At 36.4% G+C, this 22,941-nt stretch overlaps 1 protein-coding gene across 3 annotated transcripts in view; it reads right to left on the reverse strand.

The window, feature by feature from the left end:
* PREX2 (phosphatidylinositol-3,4,5-trisphosphate dependent Rac exchange factor 2) overlaps positions 1–22,941 on the reverse strand; it is a 177,466-nt gene that overhangs the window by 53,435 nt on the left and 101,090 nt on the right. For all 3 annotated transcript variants that reach the window (XM_040058544.2, XM_040058553.2, XM_040058562.2), the window contains exons 25-33: positions 20,795–21,017; positions 20,239–20,446; positions 15,131–15,310; positions 12,353–12,447; positions 10,300–10,382; positions 9,878–9,968; positions 8,056–8,184; positions 3,216–3,257; positions 381–598 (exon numbers count right to left, since the gene is read on the reverse strand). In XM_040058544.2, the coding sequence (XP_039914478.1) occupies positions 381–598; positions 3,216–3,257; positions 8,056–8,184; positions 9,878–9,968; positions 10,300–10,382; positions 12,353–12,447; positions 15,131–15,310; positions 20,239–20,446; positions 20,795–21,017 (1,269 nt within the window). The remainder of the gene's footprint in view (positions 1–380; positions 599–3,215; positions 3,258–8,055; positions 8,185–9,877; positions 9,969–10,299; positions 10,383–12,352; positions 12,448–15,130; positions 15,311–20,238; positions 20,447–20,794; positions 21,018–22,941) is intronic.

Consider the following 22,941-nt stretch of genomic DNA (forward strand, 5'->3'; position numbering starts at 1 on the left):
ATAAAATTACCTAAACTGGGTATTTTATTCATCTTGTATTATTGCTTATTGCAAAATGAAGTTCTGCTTACCACCTAATACTACATTCAGTCCCAGGGAAGAGCTACAACAGCAGCGGGGAGTCAAGGATAAACTCACCATCTGCTAACTCAAAGCAAACAGAATTTGTGGAAAACTTATTTCCCATATCATAACCAAAGTCTGTTTCCCAAATCTGTAATTATCTGAATTGTACCTTTTCCAAACAGCAGGTAGCTAAATACCAAGATAAGCACAAGGGACACAGAAAATCAGATTTACATCTGAGATTATTTAACCCTGTCCCAGGCTCAGGGAGCAAAAAGGGGCTCCAACCAAGCATGACACATGAGGAGTCTTACCAGGTTTGGAGAGAGCAGGGACTGGAAATGAAGGAGGAGACCTGCACTGGCTATCTGTTCCAACCACCTTCTGCTGGCCTCCAGGGTCTCCATTTCATACTCTTTGTTGCTGTCAAACATCTGATTTAAGGCCACCATCAGCTGCTCTGAAAACGCGCAGACTGTGGCCACCAGGCTCTGACAGAAGACCATGTCTCGCCTCAGTTGTATCTCGCTATCTGTGACGTGTAAAAGCCAAAAGAGGAAAAGCAAAATTAAGCAGATTAGTTAACAGCAAAGAAACTAGGCTGGAATCCTTGTTCTTTTTCTAAAAAGCATGTCATTTTAATGGCAAGCAAATTTCAAGTTTACAGCCTAATGTTATCCCTAGTTAATAGTACTCCATGACCCAATTAGCCATTTTCCTCATTAAAATATTGTGTTATAATTCTAAAATTGCATATGAGTGTATTTAAAATCTGGAATTTAAAGTATTTCTTCATAAACAATGTACGTTTCTCTCATAGATTTTAATGTAATGTGCTTACTGCCGTAAATTCTATGTACTTTTGATGTCACAGGACAATGGAGGCAAGTCAGATCTCTTTGCTGCAATGTGAGATCAAGCTGGGCCCACAAACATTTACTTTCCACCAGAAAGCAAGGACAGTCAGAAGCTCTAAACATGACTGCATCATCTGGTCGACTCGAAAGCTACCAGCTGGGAGGGGCAGATGAAGACTGTCCGCTGGAAAACACAGTATTGCTACCAGAACCCAATCTATCCAAATGAAATTTATATGAATGTGGATCTATAAAACAAGTACACAGCATCATCACATATCCCGGAAACAGCAGAGATTTATGGTGCCAGGAAAGTCCAGAACAGGTCAGTAGGTAGACAGCTATGGAACGTTAGCAGCTGATTTAAATTAGGGACTAGCTAACCTACCAATTTATTCTGAAGGGCACAGGTATTAGATTAGCAAAAGGTCTAAAGAATTAGAAACGGAAACATATCCTCAATAAAGAACAAAACTGTGATGATAAATATTCAGCGCTTCCTTCTTGTCCTCTTTTCTGAAGGTCTTCAAGTAATTTTATCATTATAAGCTGTTAGGCAAACATCAATCACAATGGTACAGGTGGGCTTAATCTTCCTCAGAGCAAGAGAAGCAGATCAAGTGATAACAGAGGTCTTTCCAAAGCCTAAAATATTTGTCTTTGCTACTAGATTGCTCTGCCTCTAAGAGGTTTAGGTCCTTTTCCAACTTTTCTATGGAGCTGACAAGAATTCTGATGACTGGATAAATCAGCAGAAATTACTCGGTACTCACAAAATAAGTACCAAATTTAAAAATGTGCTTTTTAGGACTCCAAACATTTCTCAAAGTAACCTCATTCTGTCTATTTTCCTCTGAGATCTTCCTCAGGCTTTTCCTCAGCTATTAATAACAGTGAACACTCTTTTGCTATCATTTCCATTTTATTTGACAGTTTCTCAGAACCTTGGGAATATTTTCCATAAATGGTCAAAGCACTACTGTTTACGCACTGCAACTCAATGCTTTTTTTTTTTTTTTTTTTAATTGTTCATATCAGCCTCTATGTCTCTCTCAAATTGTGCAAATCCGGAACAGAGAGAATTTTCCTTTCTAAAAACTACCTACATCTCCAGCTTCAAAAATCCCACTGGCTTCTCCATTGTCAAAAAACTTTCCAATGTTACAGCAGTGCTCAGGAGTTGAGCCCAACGCACTTTGTTTCCTCACTTTGCTGAATTTTATCTCTTTCTCTCTAACAGCAGCTGACTTCCTCTGCATTTCCTGCTTCTGAAGCAGCCCTTCTGTGTCTCAAACACATTTCTAAATCTCACTTAATACTACTTGAACATCAGATATTGAATACAAGAGCACTTTTGGGTCCTACAAAAATATTTTTATACAAAATGAACTAGAGAGTTTAGCAATTTATAAAACAACGTAAATAGGGAAAACTGCTTTTAAAAAATTAAGTCTAGGACATTTTCTCAACTCACTTCTTCTTTTAGGATAAATGAGGAATTACTAAAAACTTTTCTAATATTTTGAAGAAATCTGACAACAAAGATTATAATCCCCTTTATAAAATTGTTCTTGAGTGCCGTAACAAAAATAATTCAATAATGCATTCATATAGTGCTGTAAAATGGTCAAAATAATGAGCATTTACAGTGAAATTGGACTGCCTACTTGAACACATAGGCACTTAGAAACTGTAGGGAAACTTGTGCCATAGGTATTATTTTTTCATGTAACTGATTCAGTGACATTAATTTTGCGGACACACATCCCTATTTTGGTGTATTTTAAGCTGTATTCTGTATGGCATGATAGTAGAATTAATACAGAGAATAATCAGAGTCCTTCCAGAAAGGAGGAACTTAAATATTCTCTAGAAAGAGATAAAAAGAAAGGCATGGGTTAAATAGCAATATAAATCTAGAAACAGATGGGAATGAAAAGAAAAACAGCAAATAAGAAAACGCCCAGAGAAGAAAGACGGATGAGACACTGCAAAAGCTGAGTGTTTAGCACTTACTTTATCTGCCAAGATCTAGAGTAAATGACCAGATATGGTATTTTGCATTAAAAGAAGAAAAAAAAAAAAGAATGTGCAGTGTTTGTTAAAAATATCTGAAATTACGTTCTTCAGGAATCCTTACTCCAAACAGTGGGATGAAGTTGCTGATTATCAGGTTTTATCATATCTGAGATTTCCCCCCTTAATGTAAACACAGTACTTCTGTTCACAAGGAAAAAATTATTTCAAGCCATCCACATTCACTTCCCTCCCTCCCAAAACAAGCAAAATTACCTGTATATTCTAGAAGTGCCAAGAGTATTCGTGCCTTCACCTCTTAAAGAAAAAAAGAAAATATTTTGAGGTAATTGTAAAGTGTTTTCATCAACATAATATTGCATTTACAGTTTCTTATTTCATACCAAATTCTTTACAGTTTCTTATTTCATACCAGCTTCTTTCTAGGCAATGCACACCTACAAAACAGTAAAGAATCTCCACTTCACTTAATTGTACATATGGCTTGATAAAAATTGATAATAATCAAAAGCACCATCACTGAGAAAGACACATGAAAGGGCAGCTGCTATCTCAGAGTACATGTATAGCTGGCCAGAACAAGTCCATACATGAAAAATTCCAGACCCAAAACTTTGAAAACCAGTTTGAAGACCAGTTTTCATAGATTCCCACATTACCCTAATTCTTTCTTCACCTTCTCTCGTACTCTTTTGTTCATACCCCAAAATCTCAAATCACCCCCATTTTAATGTATACCAAAGCATTTAGGAAAAATACAACAGCATTTTCACTTTACTTCCAGCCTTCAGGATTTTATTTTGCTTCAAAACTGTCTTTTCACTTAACGATCTATGAAGTAAAAAAGTACAAATTTTTAAAAAAACCCCAAAACTTAATTTACACTGGCAAAAATGTGGGTTTATCTCTCTTTACACTTCACCCTCCCCACCTTTGCTTTTCCTTGGAGAGGGCTGCTTTTCAAAGGCTGCAGACAGGCTGAAGGAAGTGCACTTTATGTACCAGAGCACAAATTTAAATACGTTAATCAGTGCTGCAAGAAATAGGATGGTTAAAATCCGCCATAACCTTAGAGAGTGCCAAACTTTCAGCACATCAGTTGTCCTACAGGTACTTCTTGGAGAAACACATTACTTCACACGCTTTCACATCTTTCCAAACCTTCTTTCACACACCCAAGTTTCTCTGCAGTCCTATTCAAAGCCCTGTTCAGTGCACAAGCAGGGCTGAAACTGGCTACATGGACAATAAGGTAATTCGGTAATGTGCTTCCCCCTACACTGTTACCGCCACAGTATCTCAAATACAGACACCCAAACATTAAAAATTACTAGTTATTCCTGAAAATTCCTGGTTCTAGGTCTTTGCCTTAGCCTTCTGTCTTCCAGAAAAAAAAAAACAAAAAAACCCCACAAACCACCAAAACCCACAACACCTTACGGAGATTAATAACCTGGCGTCTTGGAGTCTGAACATAACTTAGTAAATGAAAATATGGTGTAGGGAAATACAGCTTTTATCTGAATAACTGAGATACATTGAGGCTATTACTTGCAGCTTGTTTTAGATAAGATTTCTTGGATCTCTGAGTCCAAAAGAATTTGAGGTATCTATAAATAACGATTTCCTGCTTATGGGGAAATCACAGGACACTGAAACTCTCTTTTATCACTGCTGTAAGTCTTCTGTGCCTCAAAATATAACCACAGGCAAAAGAGTATTTTTAGATTATTTGCCTACTTACCTGGGGTCAGAAGTGAGCCCTGGATGTCAATCATTTGTTTTTCAACAAATACCAAATGCTATGGAAGTTGTCACTCCTTCTTTGCTACATGTTGTATGGAAAGGAATAACTCCCTAGAAGTTTCTCTTAGATTCTGATTCTTAATGCAAGATGCCTTCTTTTATTTTTAAATATTCTTTTGTACTTTATTTTAAAAAACCTACATTATTCTGTTATTCTGATCTTCGCCAGGAAAGGCTAGATTTCAGTTTTATTTTGGTTTTGACACCTGAAAATATTTCAAAAAGACAGATTTTGCATTGCATGGTTTATGATTTAAATTGACATACTTTTTTTATACCTTCAATAACTGAAAGTCTCCATCACACCTCACTCCTAATTTAAAATAAATGCTAACTTTCTCAATTGCATTGTATTTCCTGTTTAAACTTGAAGTTACAGTGCTAGAAAAACAGCTTCATTTCCTCATGTAGTTACATGACTAGCTGGCTAGAAACCTGGCTTGCTCGAAAACAACTCTTCTTTTGATCAAAAACCTTACCAATTTTGTCTGTAGGAAAAAGCAATTACAGAAACACTTCCTTCCCTTCATTTTGTTTACACCCTTCTGTTGTTGAGTCCCTTTCTTTCCATCAGTCTTGTTCATTTTCCTGGTTACCGCTCCAGTCTTTTCCTCCCGTGCTTTACGATTCTTATGTTAGATATCTCACACAGATTCACCATCATGCACCTACGTTATTCTTCCTCTGTTTGGTGGCTGTCCAATTTGTGCCCTGACCACTGCCCTCTCCACCAAAATTGAGTACTTCCCCTTCAAAGATGTGCCTGTGCCAACAACTTATCTTTAGTTTTATTGGTTTAACAATTTATTAGGTCCAGTCAATCCAAGAAACAACTTCATTCTTTTCTTTAGCTACTTAGCTCCAGATAAATCTTCCTAGAATCTGCATATTGCTTCAGAGAACTCTTCAATTCTAGCAACTAGATTATCCATATTTTAATTTTTCTGTCAAGGAAGGTTTGTTTGCATTTTTCCTGGTTTTTTTTTCCTAATTTTTTTTTTTTTTTTTTTTTTTTTTAATATATAGTTCTCCCAACTATAGCACTAATAAACAGAAAACTGACAGACCAGGGCAACCATCTCAAGGCATTCTATTAAACAAAGTAAACAAAAGGAATCTTAGTATCTAGGACTTAAAATGTTTCATTTTTGTGAGGCTCCCATGTCTCCTACTTTATTACACTAATCAATCTAATCTAATACATTCTGCAATGCAACATTTTTTATGAATAAAAAATTACAATATCCTGTGATACTTTTATTAAAAGAAAAGTAAGTCAGTTTTCATTCAATAAGGAGATGAATTTATTGTATTCATCCTTACTTCAGTATTGAGTAACGATGGTTAAGTATGTTTATAACAACTGGTTGTTTTAATTACTTTTTTTTTTGCCCACAGTGAGTGAAGTTGTATCCGTGGTCTTCTTTGACTACTTCCTCTTAGAAGAGAAAAATACATCTGCTTTCCTCAATTACTAAAATATTGCCTTTTACTCAAAAACAAGCAGGAAGATTCTTCTAAAATCCCAAGACATTGTTCAACTTGTTCTGATAATCCCAACTAAACATACTGGGTGACACCTTTTGGGTTTTTTTCTAAATCAGGCGAATAAGAGGGCAAATGGGGAGATGACTCTGTACCATGTGTTAGGTTTTCAGCCATAAATAGCTCAGGGCAGTACTGGTGGTTCTCCTAGGTATCCAGACCAGCTGTGAACACAATGTATGATGGCAAGACAGGAAGGAAGTAAACCAAGCAATGAAGATACAAAGGGAAAATTTAGCTGTTAAAAACATTATTAATCCTGCTCCTCGTTCATCTGATTTCAGTTAAATCCAGCTGCTAGTTGTGTCTCAGTACTGAGCTGAGTATAGTAAAAAATAATTTTTATACTACAAAGAGGCAGCAAGTCATTTGGACTTTGATGAACTCTCCCACAAAATTTTGAATAATCTCGGCTCAGTATTGAGGGTATATGACCCACATTACAATGGGTTAGGTCTACTAATTCTATTCATGGGCAAACAAGCTACGTGAAAATGGCCTGGTAAGCTTAGCTTCTGAAAGGGAGTAAGGAAGGACTGCCCACAACCCATTTCCATTCCTCCTCAACTTTGAAAGAAACCCTGATTAATACTTGAAAATAATTTTGTTTAAACTGAAGAAAGACTTGTAGAAAAAAAAAGGGATTCAAAACTATAAGATTTTGCACTCAGTGACAGCCACCATTAAAATAAAAGGGGTTTTCTTAGTATTGGAGAGTCAGCTCACTCTGAGTGACTTCAAAAAGGAGACATTTATGTGGTTGTTTTTATCATTTCCTTGCCCAGAGTCTGAAAATATGATGTATCTCAAATGAGAAATGCCAAGTCAGAGAGCGAACAGTTTGTTTGGTTTGGCAGGTTGGTTTTTGAAAGTTTATAATAATAAAAGTTATCACAAAGTTCTTTCCCATTGGTCTGATATTTAACAGCTTAAGGGACACCGTAACAACTAGCCCACACACAGAAGAAGCTAAACACACACACACAAAAAATTTAAAGCTAGTCCTAAGTTTCTGTTCCCACATAGAGTGCTAGCAGAGGTATTTTTATAAGAATATTCTTACGCTTTATTTCTGTTTCTTTATCAAGCAGAACAGGAAACAAAGCAGGAATTACAGGCAAGATATTCTGGAGGGAAAAGGCCAGTTACTTTCTTATGAAGATAGGGGAGAAAACCTAAAACCTCAGCTCACATTGTCACTTGGTGATGAAGTGGAGCAGAGTACTTGGTAACTTCTGTACAGTGGCGTTAGTGAGGCAGAGAAAGAGGAGTCCATCCATCAATCCGGATGGATTAAATTAAAACCATGGCTTTGCAGCAGGAGAAATAATGACTCCAGAAAAGCACAGAGAAGACCAAGGTACAGGACAAAAGCTTGCAGTTAAAAAAAGTTGAATTTCAATAAGAGCCTCATTTTGGTGTATCAGTCCCATGAAGTTCCGTGACAAATCAGTCAAGCCCACTGGACTTCAGTAGCAACTGAAAAACCTACCACATCCAACGAATGGTTCCTTTGTTTTCACTTGTCAGAAGACTATTTTCTCTTCAGCATTTAAACCTAACAGGATAAGTACAAGACAGCTAAACTCCACTAACCTTGTTATTAAGAATACAACCTATCCATAGACTACACAGTGTTCCACAAAGCTTGCCTAGAAGCAGCAGAAAGCAGTTGTATCTCCCCCTTTCCCTTTCTTCTGTATGAAATGAAGTGTTTATTTGTGATCATGTTGTCATTACTAACCTTCAACAAATTTTCTGATATTCTGGGCAAGGCTCCGGACGCTGCTGGGGAGGTTCCAAGGGTCTTGCTTGATGTGGAGTCGTAGCCTCTTTGGGCAGTTGAGCTTTGGTTCCATTTCTTGCTGAAACTCTAAGCAAGGATGAAAATAGTATTTTTCTGCTTAAGCCTTCTGAGAATGTCACAGTAAGACTTTGTTTTTCCCTAAATGTTTTCACTGCTCTAGGAGTTGGCAACTTCTTTAACTCTAGTCAAAGCTACGGTGACAGGTCTAAGAGTCTTCTAAGCTCCCTGCTTAAGTCTAAGGGGAGAGTGAGCAGGATCCCCAAACATGATTCTTTCTGAAGCAGGTACATAACACAGAATGAGCATGGTAAGTGGGATCTCAGAACTTTCAGAGGCAAAATTGTTTCAATCAGAAAATTAAATTAAACCAAAATTACTTATCAGGGAAAACAAACAAACAAACAAACACAACACCCACCCAAACCAACAACAAAAACAAACAAACAGAAAACCCACCAAAAAAAGGAAACAAAAGAAAAAAAGGAAGTTATATGCTCTTCCATGCAAAGTCATTTAGCAGGTAGTAATTCAGGCTTTGTAAAACTTCATAATTGGGGTAAAAAAAACCCGTCTGGCCACCTAAAGCCAGTATTCTTTGCTAAAAAACACATAGTCAATATATCCTACTATTGCTATTTATAAAACATTCAGTTTCCCATAGAACTTCTTTTTTTTTTTTTAACTCAGTCTGCTGAAAGAAGTCCTTTCTATTTTTCATCACCTGTCAGATTATGCCCTTTTCTGACCCAGAGATGAGGCAACTGAGGGGCATTTTTTAAACTTTTATTCCATTTTCAGTCTCATGTGAAGGGTGAGGCAATACAGGTGTTAAAGTTCACGCCATCACAATCAGAAGCCAATGATTTCCTAATTACAATACATTATAAGCGTTTTTGGCCTACCAGCTTTTGCCACACAATGCTGCTAATACTTTTAAACCAATCATCTAAAAATATCTGTCATGGATTCTACTACAATATACCTTTCATAGTTCTATTTCTCTGAAGTATCTAGTCTTATTTGCAAGGCCATCCTCTGAAACTTGTTTCTAGCACCACTTCTCTCTCAACAATGTCTGTCCTATTCCACGGTATTTCTATGTCAGCATTTTTTATCTCAAAGTTTGCATACAGATACATACTATGTGAGCCTTCTGTCAGGCTTTGAGAATTCTCTACAAATCCATTTCCCACAACTACCACCAGATGCTTATTTATATCCTTAGACTTAAGCAACAAGTTCTAGTAGTGCCTGAATTTACATACAGGATATTTCTTTTTAAGCAATCAGTAATACTTAAGTATGTATTTGGCATAAATATTGCTGTGACTATTTATAAATTACTTATAAATCAACTTCAAACATAATGTAATGACAAAAATAATAAAAAAAATCTGGTATTAGTAATAAAACAGATCATGAATGGCTTCAGTAATTGTGACAAAAAAGTATTAAAAATACCTGCAATGTAAAAAAACCTGCTTTCTTGCTGCAAGAACCTCAGCAATATGACAGTCAGTTCAGAGTCTACAATTTAATTTAATTGGAAATTTTTCCTACATTATGCAATAAAACATAAGGAGCCAGCTTTCAACAAAGAATGGACATCCATTTAACATGAACTTCAACAACCAGTTATTGCAGAACTTACCAAGATTAAGCAAAATCAGTTCTTTAACACCAACTCAAGGAGTGGACAGCCACTTCCATGTACCCTTCACGCTATCTTTTCGTTCTCATAGCTAGAATTAAGTGTTACCTTGGAGGCCTCGACCTGGTGTAAAGTACTTTGTCTGCTCAAAGGCCCTCATCACAGCTGGTCCTTTCAAAAGATTGACGATTGAATCGACCTGTTGGGATCAAGGTTCTGTGAGAAAGATGGTTTTTTACAGCAACAATTAGAAATTCTTTCCGTAAGAAATGTGGACTACTGATGAGCGACTTTGAATTCTTTCTTACCTAATGGCTCTAGTTAAAGTAACAAACTAGAGAACATGAGACTAAATTTAAGGACCTGTTTAATTTGCAGTTTTGGACTATTTACAGAAAACTGAGGGAAATGGGTAAATACATACCATCCCAGTAAACAGTGGGAAGTAAAATTAAAAATAAGTATTTTCTAAAGACATCTTAGCTCAAGCACAAACATCAGTATCAAAGCCAAGAAAAATAGTCTCATACTTGACCAAAAAGATGCTCCAAGCAGCTATGGAGCTTGTCCTGTTTATCATGGGAGATTCGGACACTTATGGGAAGCTCATCACCTGAAAAATATTTTAAAATGAGAAACTGTTTAGAAGTTTCAGCATGTTTTCCAAAACCTTCGCAGCTTAGATAATCTGCTTTGCACACAGGCTGATGCTTACACAGTCAGGACTATAGTGACTGTTCTCCCTACATATTTTGCATTTATTACTCAATGATACAGAAATAGCTCTTAAGCAAAGGACCATATTCAAAACCCAGCTGGTCATGGTTCTGGAAGACATGCTCTATATGAGCCTGCTTGGGGTGGGGAGGGCCTAGACTAGATCATCCCAAAAGGTCCCTTGAAACCTTAGCTTTTCTGTGACCTGAACGCACAATCCTTCACTTCTGGAGAACATACTAAACTCCAGACTTTATGGCCAAGTAGTGTGAACTCAGCGTAGCAGACAACAAAGTCACTGAAATGCATTCATTGTAAAGTTTTTATAAGGACTCCACAGATAATTCACAGTCCAAATATTCTTACTAACTAAATGGTTCTGAGATTTTAGTAATTCAGCAAAAATATAATACCCAAATCCTGTATTTGATATGAATCTTTTAGTAGCACATAACACATCATTTCCTAAGAAAGTGCAAAGCAAAAGGACTCTTTCAGGTCACTGCCCTGTCACATGCTCTTTCAGACAATAGGTGATATACCTTGAACTCTTTCAAAAAATGTTGAAAAATTGAGCTTAAAACTGTTTTTCCTCCTTGATGTTGGTGACAGATAAGAATTAGCCACTTGATAATTTATGACCCAAATTTATTCAAGGTTAATCTAGACTAATTTTTCTTATGTCATTGAAACACTTTAACAGTACTTTTCTTTCCTCAAATATTTTAGCTCCTTTAGGCACCCTTTACAACCATTATACCTCTTCACAGGATTTTAATTGCAACAGAGCACAGTGCCCAAGAGCCTTGATCTGGAGTTAGCCAGGTTTACTTTGGAACCAGCTGAAAATTAAGTCAGCAGAGAGTGTGAGTTTCACTGCGCAGCAGTATTTGTCATCTAAAGCACTGTATCTGTGCTTGGCTAGCAAAGACATGTTCTTTTAGGCACCTCAGCTGATACTTCAGCTTGATGCTGCACAAGAGTACATCAGCTCATTTTTATCTTAAGTTGAAGATATGGATCCTGAGTCTCCTCTTTTATTAACAATTCATTATGTCCTTCATCCTTTACTCTGTATTAGCTTAGCTGTGTATGTATCATTTCTGGAAACGAAAATCTGTCTTATTCACATTACTCTGCATTATTCACAAGTATCTCAGATACCTTGCATAATGTCTTAATACTTTCCTGTTCCAACTGAAAATATCTCTCCTGGTGCAATGAGCAATAAAAGTTTGCTTTCTCTATGCTCAGGCCTCACTGGTGGGTCATATTCAACTAATAAGCTTAATTTTTTCTTTTCCTAAACCATTCCCAAATGATAAACTCCCAGCTTAGAGCAAATATTTTTTTTATTATTAGTCCCTGAGCATGACCTCTTTCTCCATGCAGTTAAATTCCATCCCATTCCTATTAGCAGCTGCAATTACTTAAACCCAATTTGTCATGGCATAAACAAGAATGTGCTTCAATGTGGTCTCACATTCTTTCCTACAAACACACACAGCCATATCCTGCTGTCTAGGTGCTGACACTGGCTAGGAGAGCATTCCACACTCACCTAAAATACTCCTTACCCTGTGCCACTCAGTGCATTGTCAAGACATGAAAGACATGAAAGACATGAAAAGCAGTGACTCCAGGAGCTCTTATACAGTCTACTCACAGAGATAATGGAAGGTTGGCTCTCTTTTACACAATTCCTGAGTGCAGCACTAGCTAGGCAGAAGCACAATCATGCAATTCTATTACTAAAGAGGATGCAATTTTTAAAATAAAACCAGTAAAACTGCCAGGCAAATGAAAATAAAAAAATTGAATAAAAGAAACGGAAGATAGATTCATAGATGACTTTTCCAAACATACCTGAATCCATTTCATCACTGTGAAAATAAGAACTGCACTGACTGCTACAAATGCTGGTGAAAGAGGCAATGGAGTTCCTATTGCTGTTGCAGTCACTTGAAAATAAAACACAAAACAAAACAAGAAATAAAGCTATGACCTTCAACACAGGCTCTGTAAAAGAAAAAGTTATGGAAATTCTTGTCCCATCCTAAATTTAATGATGAGATGGTCTGTGTAATTCATTATACACAAAAAAGATCCCTGTGTTTAGGCTTTCATTTAATTTGCAGTCCTGGTAGGACTCAGAAGACCAGACTCCCAAAATAGATGCTTCAATTATCTCCCTTCCCCTTACCTGTGAACAAGTACTTGTAGAATAGCAATACAGATTTTGAATGCAAAACAACCAACTTTTCTTGCATGAGTGGCAGTTTTGAATATGTGGCCTCAAATGTTTTAGTTACTTCCTATTTTCTCCTGATCCCAAGCTAATACAAACATTGAGTCTTTACAACTTGCATAACAGAGTATCACTGCCGGTTTACAGGAGATTTGATTCATTTGAGTAGCACCAAAACTCAAATTACAAACTATTTGCCTTGTCAGTCAAAACAATTTGTGATCCCATCTCGTCCAGCTGTTCCTTCTTTTTTATACATATGAAAGTTCAGCCACATTGGTCTAATAGGGAGATTTTGAGATTTAAATTTGTAATTTTTAAATTTTTTTTTCTGCTCTTCTTTCTCAAAACCATTTTGTTCTGTACAGAGAATACATGAAGATATACTTACTCCTGCAGTAAAACTGGAGTAAAACATAGATTTTTGCACTAAAAATCTTATGAAGATATATTTGAATAACTTTAAATACCTCTTCAGAGTTTTTTAGCCATATGAAAATCATTTTGTTTCAATATAGGAGATGCTAAAGTAACTATCCAGCAGAGGGAGTCTTAAAAACCCAAGTGAATGTAAGATAATGTAAAAGTGTACCTAAGGGATGTTTACACATAATTATATGGATCTTATTTTATGATTTGGGTGTACTCTTTAACCAAGATTAACATATCTGTTCTTAAAGTAACACTGCAATTATACATATTTGTTTTCTTTATTTGTGTAGTCACAGAAGTGACTTTTCACTAATTTAGGCAGAGTGACTTACATTTCCTGGCTAACGAACATGTTTTGGACCTGTAGTCAACGAGGTAAGTGAATGAGTTAAACTTTTAAATTAAGCAATACGATGTAATTACAATCATAACCATTAAGTAGATGAAAAGACATCAGTAACAACATGTTCCTAATAGCGGGTGAACAGTCCCAAGGAGTATTAAAAATTTCTGGCTGGATATTAAGAAATGTTTTCTAACTAACTCTATTCACTTATTAAAGTCTCCAAAGGGGAGATGAAGGTTAATTAAAACTGGGTTGTGCAAAGCATGAGAAAATAAAACACAGGAAAATGAGAAACAGATTAGATGCATTTGCTGTATCATTCTGCATGATTTTTGTCTTGTGTTGTATAGTTTAGAAGGAGACCCTACACAAAATGAGAGCATTATAATGGCTGAAATTAGCCAGACAGTTCCAATAATGACCACTGTGGCATTATGAGAACTGGAGATCTGAAGTATTGACTAATACATTTAAGCAAAGAAAAAAATATTCTAATCTCACTCTAACACTTGTCCTTAATGCACAAATTTTATGAGTATTCTGTATATGGAACCCCATCTTTTATTATTCCTACACAGCCAGAAAGGGCTATAAAGGAAAGGAATCAGAAGAACGAAAATGTTTTGAACAAAGAAATGCTCATGTCCCAGTCACACCTTCTTTCTCCACATACAAATCCTGTGCCAGCTGGGGAAAAGGGCAAGGACACATCACTGGAGCAGCTCATGAACAGTCAGTTTGACACATGCAGGAAACTCTAAATGCGCTTCTGCTGGACCAAGAACTTTGCCTGTGTGTTCACCATGTTAATAATGAGACAAATTTAATCTGTGCAAATTATCTCTGCATTTATATCTGTATGGCTCTTTACACTCTGATGAAGAGTTTATATCCAGCAGGCTGCAGTAATCAAGTATAGCTTAGAAAGAGATCTCAGCAACACAGGGTTCTGTACAAAAATTATGAACCTACTGGCATTCTAATTTCTGAGCATAATAATGAACTATGATACTGAACAAATAATGAACCCTCATTTTACTTGCAGCTAAAATTTAAATTTAGGTTTCATATTATGTAGTTGACCCATTTTCTCTAAGTAAGAGCAAATAATCAATATAAGAACTATACTTGCTAAAATTACTCCCCCCTTTTCAAAATTCTTTGTATTCTCATTCACAGTAAACATAATGCACTACAAATTTTAGAGGTGAATTAATGCTACAGTATTTAGAGTGAAAGAAAGTGAGAAATATATGCAGATAAACAGTATATTTTTCTTTAGGTCAGGAAGAAAGGGGGCTCTATCACCTTGCTTTCCATGGCAGATATTTAGTTTGTTGTTGGAGACTTAATAACAAGTTACTTCTGTTTTTTTTAAGACAGGTAACCTAATGTAAAGTTTTACACGTCTGTTTGTGATATCCTATCCAGATTTGGGTCACTAAGGACTAATAACAAATCTGTACTCATAAGACTTTATTTTACACATCTTGAGGCTAGTTACTCCTCCATTAGTAATGTCAGAATCATATTCTAATAGCCTTTATAACCACTTGAAACTTTACAGACTTCCATATTTGATTCAGTTGAAAAATAAAAATATTATTAATAACGTTACCTGTAAGAATCCCTGTTACTGATGGTATCATGACCAGAATCTTCTTGTTCATCACCTGTTACACTGAAACAGACTTTCTTCCCATTCCTTTCACCCTTTTCATTATCACTGTCTGCTGGTATTAAAGGCTCAGGCGTTTTACGTTCTGATTTGGGAGAATATGTTATTGAAGAAAGAAGGCTGTGAAACACAGAAATAAAAAAGGGAAATTCATGTTTTTCAAAAGTGAGCTAGCAACAGGATAACATTTCTCATCACCATCCTCCAACTATTATTCTATAATATGTGAAGGAAATATCTTAATTCAGTCAATATCTATTTGAAAGAAGGGAAAGAGGTAACACATTCTATTGTTAAAAGTCTAACAGTGAAACCCATTAACCTTACCATAGACTTAATCACATATGAAAGCAATGATTCCAGAGAATACAGGAGAAGAAATACAGCACATTCCTGGACACTTGGGATCAAACTGCATATAAACTTAACTATTTTTAGATATTAATTCTGCATTTCTTAGCACAAATCAAGAAAACAAACAAAATAAACTGTATGTCTGTGAAAAGCATGTATTTTTCTAATTACTACTGTACAAGACATGCCAGTGTACATCACAAACTATTCTACTAGAGCATTTTGAAGATCTTTATTAACATCTCTGCGTAATTCCTGGCACTCAAAGTGTCTAAGCCATTATCACTAGTAAAACTGATGATTAATATAAAAGCATCCGTGACAAGCACAAAAGTGACATCCAGCCAAGAAGAGAGAACAGTGCAGATTGCTACTTTTAGACCATGCAGAAATACTGGCAGTGAAAAATTCATATTCTTGGATGATTAATTCATACTGAGATGCTCTCATTTACTTTCAAGATCAGAACAGCAATAATGGGAAATTGTCCTTTAATTCCTATTGCTCAAACACCCCATTAAAATCACATTTTCAAATTAATATTTGGATTTAAAAAGTAGCATTTTTCTTGCAAAAACTACTTGCTAACTACCTGAAATCAGAAGAGACTGAACTAAACTTTTTTTTCCCCCTTGAATTACTTAGAAATAGTAGCAGAGTTTTATTGAAGGAGCTGTCAGAATGGTCAACTGGCCAACTTTCTACCAAGTACACAGTAGGATTCCAACATATGTTTGATCTACCTACACGAAATTCTTGCTACTGATGGGAATAGACAGACAGATGTTATCCCACATACAGTTAAAAACACTGATCTGAACTTCAACTAGAATACAGAAAAATTATACTAGAGATATAATTTCACTAGAATTTAAACTCGTCCCTCCACTACACTGATGTCTTCTTGGCTTTAAGCTTAACTTTAAGTTATCAGTAGGAAATCGCAACTCAGTTCTTTCCAGTCACTGGCAAGCATAACTCCATGCACATGGGAAGAGAGACAGGGCCCACATTTTATGCCAGTGTTCAATGTCAATCTCGTGCTAAAGTATATGTATTTTTGAACTTGTCTTAAAATAAATTTGTTATGGAAGCAGAAACCCTAGGAAATCAGTTCTTCATACCTGTAAAGCTTATTTCTTTGTAAGAAATATGTAAGGGGTTCAAAAAAGGATTAGGTGAATTTGTGGCAGCTTATCCTAACACTGCTCTTAAACTAAGAGGTCCATTCAAAAAAGACCATATAATATAGTTCTGCCTTCTGAAAGATGAGATAAAGACAAAGACGAATCTATACTTTTGCTTGTTCTTGTGCTCCCACTTTCACCCACTTAAAAATAAAAGTGTGAGGTTGATTCTAGTAACTTCTAGGGGATTTTGTTGTTGCAAGAAAATAATTAAGAGTAAGAAACAAGCATAATGAGCTGCAATTTCAGCTCCTGAATATATCTTCCCCTGAGTAATTATTTGTCAAGACACAGACAGACTATTATATCCCCTTCTTTTATGTGACTGTTTAGTCACTGCTGCCAAGAGCTCAGTAAAAGACTGATTAAGGTAGCTGGATCTTTTCCTAAGGGGGCTTTTCCATTTCTCTCAGCAGGCAGGCTCCTTTTCTAAGGAAATTTTTTTTGCTGAACTACCATGAACGAAAGATGGAACTTTGGATTATCAAGTTCTGGAGCAAGTAGTTACTGAGGTCACTGACGCGCTCTTAAAGACTCAGTCCAGGGAGTTTAAAGTAAAATCCTGGATACATCCCCTCGGCAATAATCATGCTTAAATATACTTTTGGGTTTTTTTCTTAAACACATTGTGTGCACAATACATTTTCTCCAGAGATGGGCCTAGCCCAAGCAAAATTAACATAGACGTCTAGCTCTCAAAGGAGAAACACACAAGTATGAATAGTGACTAACAGCTAGAGAGTATCTATGAAGAGTATTTCAATGAAACAGTGAAATATACATCTTAAAAAAAAATCCTCACCTGTAGAATTACTCTTATGTGCAACACAAGTCAACACAACCCTGACAAACAAAACCTGCTATGGTTAGCCAAAGAATTAAAAACAACACTAACAAAAAAACCTCCTGCAACCTCTGACCTTCTTCGCATGTTCCTCACTCCACAGAGGATTGAAAATGTTCAAGCCTCTTGCATGCTCCCGAAAGACATCTTTCCAAAAAATAGCTGGGATCATGGGAGACCACTCAGTGCATGAGAAGCAGGAACACAGCAGAATCACCATACAGAAAATAATTTGAAAAAGGATTTATTTCTCTGTAACACCTAGCAGCAACATGGGGTGTCTGCAGCATCACTGAAGAACTATTGGGATACCATTAACTATTTGAATGTGAGCACAGTGGAGCCTTGAGAAGCTGAGGAAAGGGGATACATATTCTATGTGTATCTCTCTCTGTCAGTACTACACCACTTGTCCAACCAAACCTCATCAGCAAACCATCACATAAACTCTTATGCAGACAATGCTAGCAGTAAAAATCTTCTCTGAAATGTTCCCTTGCCACAATCCATAGGCTCTCACAGCCCTGCTCTTCAGATAAAACACTCATTTTTCAATTCACTAACAGACAGCACAGGTTGAGCAGATAACACTGCCCCAAGATTTTGTGAGCTGAAACTCAGACCAATACTGACCTCAACACAGAACAGAGACCTCTAGCAACATGAATGAGCAAGTTTTTCAACAGTAAGAGTACCAAACAGTCATTCAGTAGTCCAATTTTTGTCACACAGTATCAATATAAATTAAAAATTGTGATAGATGTTCATGTTATCTGTCCTGAGAATATTAAAAATAATGAGGATTGTTTAGGATAATAAGCAGTTCAGTAAAAAAAGACATCAATTTTATTGTTACTATGCCACAACAGAAAAAATAAATTCCACTGTCTCTATAAAACCCACAAAATTAGTATGTTCAAGCATTTCCTCACAGCTGTTTAGGTATGAAAATTTCTAATTAAAGCACAGCTTTTGGATTATCAACTGCATCATCATCTTTTGTTTCTTAAATCCTAAATCTCAAGAGTTAATTAGTATCTGTTACTATGCTGTAATATACCACCTACTTGTGAATTGCTCAATCTTCCCTGTTCAGCACTTTGAAGTAGGTCTCTTGGCTATCCTGTTTCCTCTATAGAACTGCCTTCCTCTACAGTAATTACTCACTGGCAGCCCACTCTAAGTCCACGAGGAATAAAGTATGAAAAGTCTGTCTTCCAATCAGCCAAAGGTAAAATTTGCTAAATACATCTGTGTACCTTATACAAGATCAGCTACAAGGTCAGTGCACAGAAAATTTACGAATGAAAAAAGTGAACCCTCGTGTTTACTGTCAAAACTGCATGACTCTTAAAATGAATATATGTATAAACATACAGATATTCCTGTACACAATTTTTCTGTGAGTATGTGTATTTATATATATATTTATACAAAAGAAAGGCTCAGAATTTCCTGTGTTTTTGCATCACAAGCTCAAGGGAATGGAAAGGAAAGGTGTGGCATAGTGGCAACTGGGACTTCCTGAAATATTGACTAAAATTCCATATATAATTTTCTGACTTCCATGAGGAAGAGAGACAACACAGGCTTTACAGAGAGTAATGTCTAAGTGCACCCAAGCACTGAAATTATCATGAATTTAACTGATTTAATCTTTAGCATGATAAGTAGCAGAACTATGTAAAGGCACGGGAAACAATATTTTCTTAAAAATACTGAGTCAGCTCTTGCTTTCATTCCCATTGCAGTATGTGATATACCACAATTACTTATTAGTACATAACTATTGCAGTTACTATGAGAACAGTAAAAAAAAGAAATCCCATTCTTAAGTACACGTGAAAGAACAAATCACACTACAGTCTTCAAGATAACAGGAGAAACATGATACACCTCTTCTTGATCATGACAGATTGTCTTGTAAACTCAAAAAAATTTGCTGTTTTTATTTTCAAAAGTATTTTCTGATGTTTGCATTACATACAGGATCTTTCAAAACTTAAGTACTTTTTACCCTTCTTCATCGTTATCCCAAGATAGTAAATAGCCCAGGAGTCAACCCACATACTTTGCAAATGAAAAAGCAAGTTATATATCCTTGTCCTGAATTAGGACTATCTGTGATGAGACTCTTGAGCCTCCCACATTAAAGCCAAATGTCCTAATCACTCAAGGATAACTCTCCCTAAATCCATAGTTCTTCCTTAAGGTCAATTTGGTTTTGAAAAATGCCTAACAAATAAATGCTTTCCCCATAGGTGAGTAATGCCTTACCCAAAAATTCATCTGTGGGACTATTCAGCAATGCCTGAAGAGTTCAGTAAAACCCATTCTTATAGCTCTGCCCTTTGTTTCCATTCTTAGTGAAATTGTAGGTGACACTGTGTGCCTCCTATTTTCCTCAATTCAAATTAATTAACTTTGCCACCTTCTAAAGAGAATCTACAAGCTGGAAAAAACCTACAAACTGTGGGGAGAAAAGTCAGGCATGATGCAAAAAAAGATCAAAATACAACATTACCTGCACTTAATTCTTTACCTTATTTCAATCCTATCTGAAGTCAGCATTGATTCCTATGCTACACAAAAGCATTGCCCAGGTTTACTGTTATCTTTAATGGAAAAATTAAAGGCAAGTCCAGATGGTAACATTTACTTACTCATCTATTTGGCAGACACATGTTTCCACCTCTTTCAGCGCAGCTTGTAATTTGAACAGCAATTTTTGGTAGACATCTTGTGTTTCTAAGTCTTCTTCTTTTAAGAGGTACCTCAGACCATGGCCCTCTTGCTGGCCAAGAGACTGTCCTGAAGGGGCAGCCATAGTAGTAAGGGTATGTTGGACATAAATCATGGGATTCAGTTTACCTGGGAATAATCCAAAGGGATTTTATCATTATCTTTTTTCCAACATACATTTTGAAGTTAGTACAATACCTAACAGACATTGAAATAATTTTCTGTTTAAAAATTCATGGACTTATTTAATTTTGCATTTTATTTGCATTTCAAAGTCAAGCTTTTAGGGAAAAGTTATTGTGAAATTATGAGGACCCGTTATTATGCTTTAAAATAAAACTAAGAATCAAAAGCAGGGTGATTTCAGAAAGGCTTGTCCTTAATTTTAATATTTGGGTTATAAACCTATACTGATCACCTTTTAAGACTCTCTATCAGAAGCACTGGAAGTAGCTCTTTCAAGCTTAATTGACCTACCTTGATCGGTGTTTTTATTTTCCTTTTCATGGGAAGAATGTTTTCTGCTGTCTAACTGTACACCAAAGGCACTACCAAGGGATGTTGAGGTCTTAGGGTAAGACACTTCCATCACATTGATATGGCAATTGGTTGGACAGAAATCACTGCTGTGAAGTGGTGAGATCTTTGACTTAGCTTGTTTGAAGGTAGGCCAAGCTCTGTTTTTTAATACTCTTGAAAACTAGAAGTAGGAAAGAAAACCAAATTTTGGTTATCAGCTCTTCTTGTGTCTGCACTTAGCTAACAATTTTTGCATACCCAACAAGAAAATAAAAGCATAAAATATTTCAGTCATCCTTGACTTAAGGTGCCTTGACTTTGTAATTTCCATCTTTCTCTAAAAGGGAAAGAAAAATCTTTTTCATTTTACTTTTTTTAGGGGTTGATTTTTGAAGCAAATTATATTTTAAGAAGTAAACAGCTTTATAACAGAGATAGAATTTATTTCCCGTGGAACATAATAAAAAATTGTCTTTCTGGGGAGCAAGTCTGGAACAGCTGTACTGCTCATGACATTTATAAACACCAGTGTTTTTAAAAAAAATCATGAAATTTTTGTCTGAAGCTATAATGAAGACAAAATCAGAAAGTATGAATTCTGGATTTCCTATTCAGGAAGGAGGATGTCTTCTTCAATGATCTCATCCTCCTGCATTAGGAGAAGCATTCCCAGGGGTTGAAGGGAGGTGATCCTGTTCTACTCCTCAGCACCAGTGATGCTCCCCTCAAGTCCTGGGTCCAAGTCTGGGCTTCCCAGAGATCGATATGGGCATATTGGAGAGAGCCCAGGGGAGGTGAGCCCACGGAGATGATTCAGGGACTGGAGCATCTCTCCTGTGAGGAAAAGCTGAAAATGCTGGGACTTTTCATCCTGGAGAAGAGAAAGCTCAGGGGGAAACACATCAATGTATATGAATACCCAAAGGAATGGTGCAAAGAGGACAAAGCCAGGCTCTTTCTAGGGGTGTTCAGTACCAGGACCAGAGGCAATGGGCCCAAACTTAAACACAAGAGTTTCCTGTGAATATCAGGAAACACTTTTGCACTGTGTGGGCGACTGAGCACTCGAACAAAGTTGCTCAGAGAGGCTCAGGGAAGAGAGGTTAGGTCTCTCTCCTAAAAGATGGTCTTGGGAAACCATCTCCAGGTGGCCCTGCTTAAGTAGGGTTGGCTGGACAAGACCTGCAGACATTCATTCCAACCTCAACCATTCTTCTGTTTTGAGTGACACTAGGAGGCTGATGAGCACAGAGTTTCCTAGCCCAGCACCTCTTCTGCCCCCTATATATCAGCTCAGCAATGAAGAATGTTTTTTATGGCCTAATTCTAATACAGTGCTTAGCCACATCTTCTTGACTCTAACATCTTAAATTTTGTGCACAATCTCATATAGGCTTAGAGTTATTTGGTTGTTAAGATGAGAAGATGTCAACCCAAAATGGGGAAGACTGAACTGGACACTCAGAAACTACATCTACTTCATAATCAAGTCATGTGATCGAGCTCTTCAATTGGAAAAGAAATTTGTCAGTCACAAGTAGGATTTTTGTCAATATGTGTCATTTCCAGTGCTATTTGTTGTTAGAGTTTTTTCTGGCAAGATGTAATCAGTGTTTTAATTACAATATCTCTCCAGTCAAAATATTACACAGACCTGCTTCAGCTATGAACCACAGCTCATGCATAACAATATTTTTAAAGTTAACTTGCAAAGCTTCTTCACTAATAGAAGTCAGTAAAAATTCAAATCAGTCAACTTTTTACTAACACTTCAATTGAATTAAGACACATCCCTTCTGCAAAGTGAAATGTTTCTGTACTGGGACTTAAATTTCTGTTTATTTTGGTGTCATATTTCTTCAGCCTGATGAACACTTGTTGGGATAATTACATTTAAATCTTTAGATCACAACAAGATCTGGAGGGTTACAAGAAATCCAATTATGGAGTTGTTCAAAGGCTGAAGAATGTACAAATTGTTAAGAAGGGTACTAAGGACATTCAATGATGAAAATGTTTCTGCAAGCAGTACATATTTCGCATCTCAATCTCCCACACATCCTGCTCCAGAGAGACCAAATGCTGGCTATGATTTAATCAGGTCA

Source organism: Hirundo rustica, chromosome 1, assembly GCF_015227805.2.
Source record: "Hirundo rustica isolate bHirRus1 chromosome 1, bHirRus1.pri.v3, whole genome shotgun sequence".
In the NCBI taxonomy this organism is placed as follows: domain Eukaryota; kingdom Metazoa; phylum Chordata; class Aves; order Passeriformes; family Hirundinidae; genus Hirundo; species Hirundo rustica.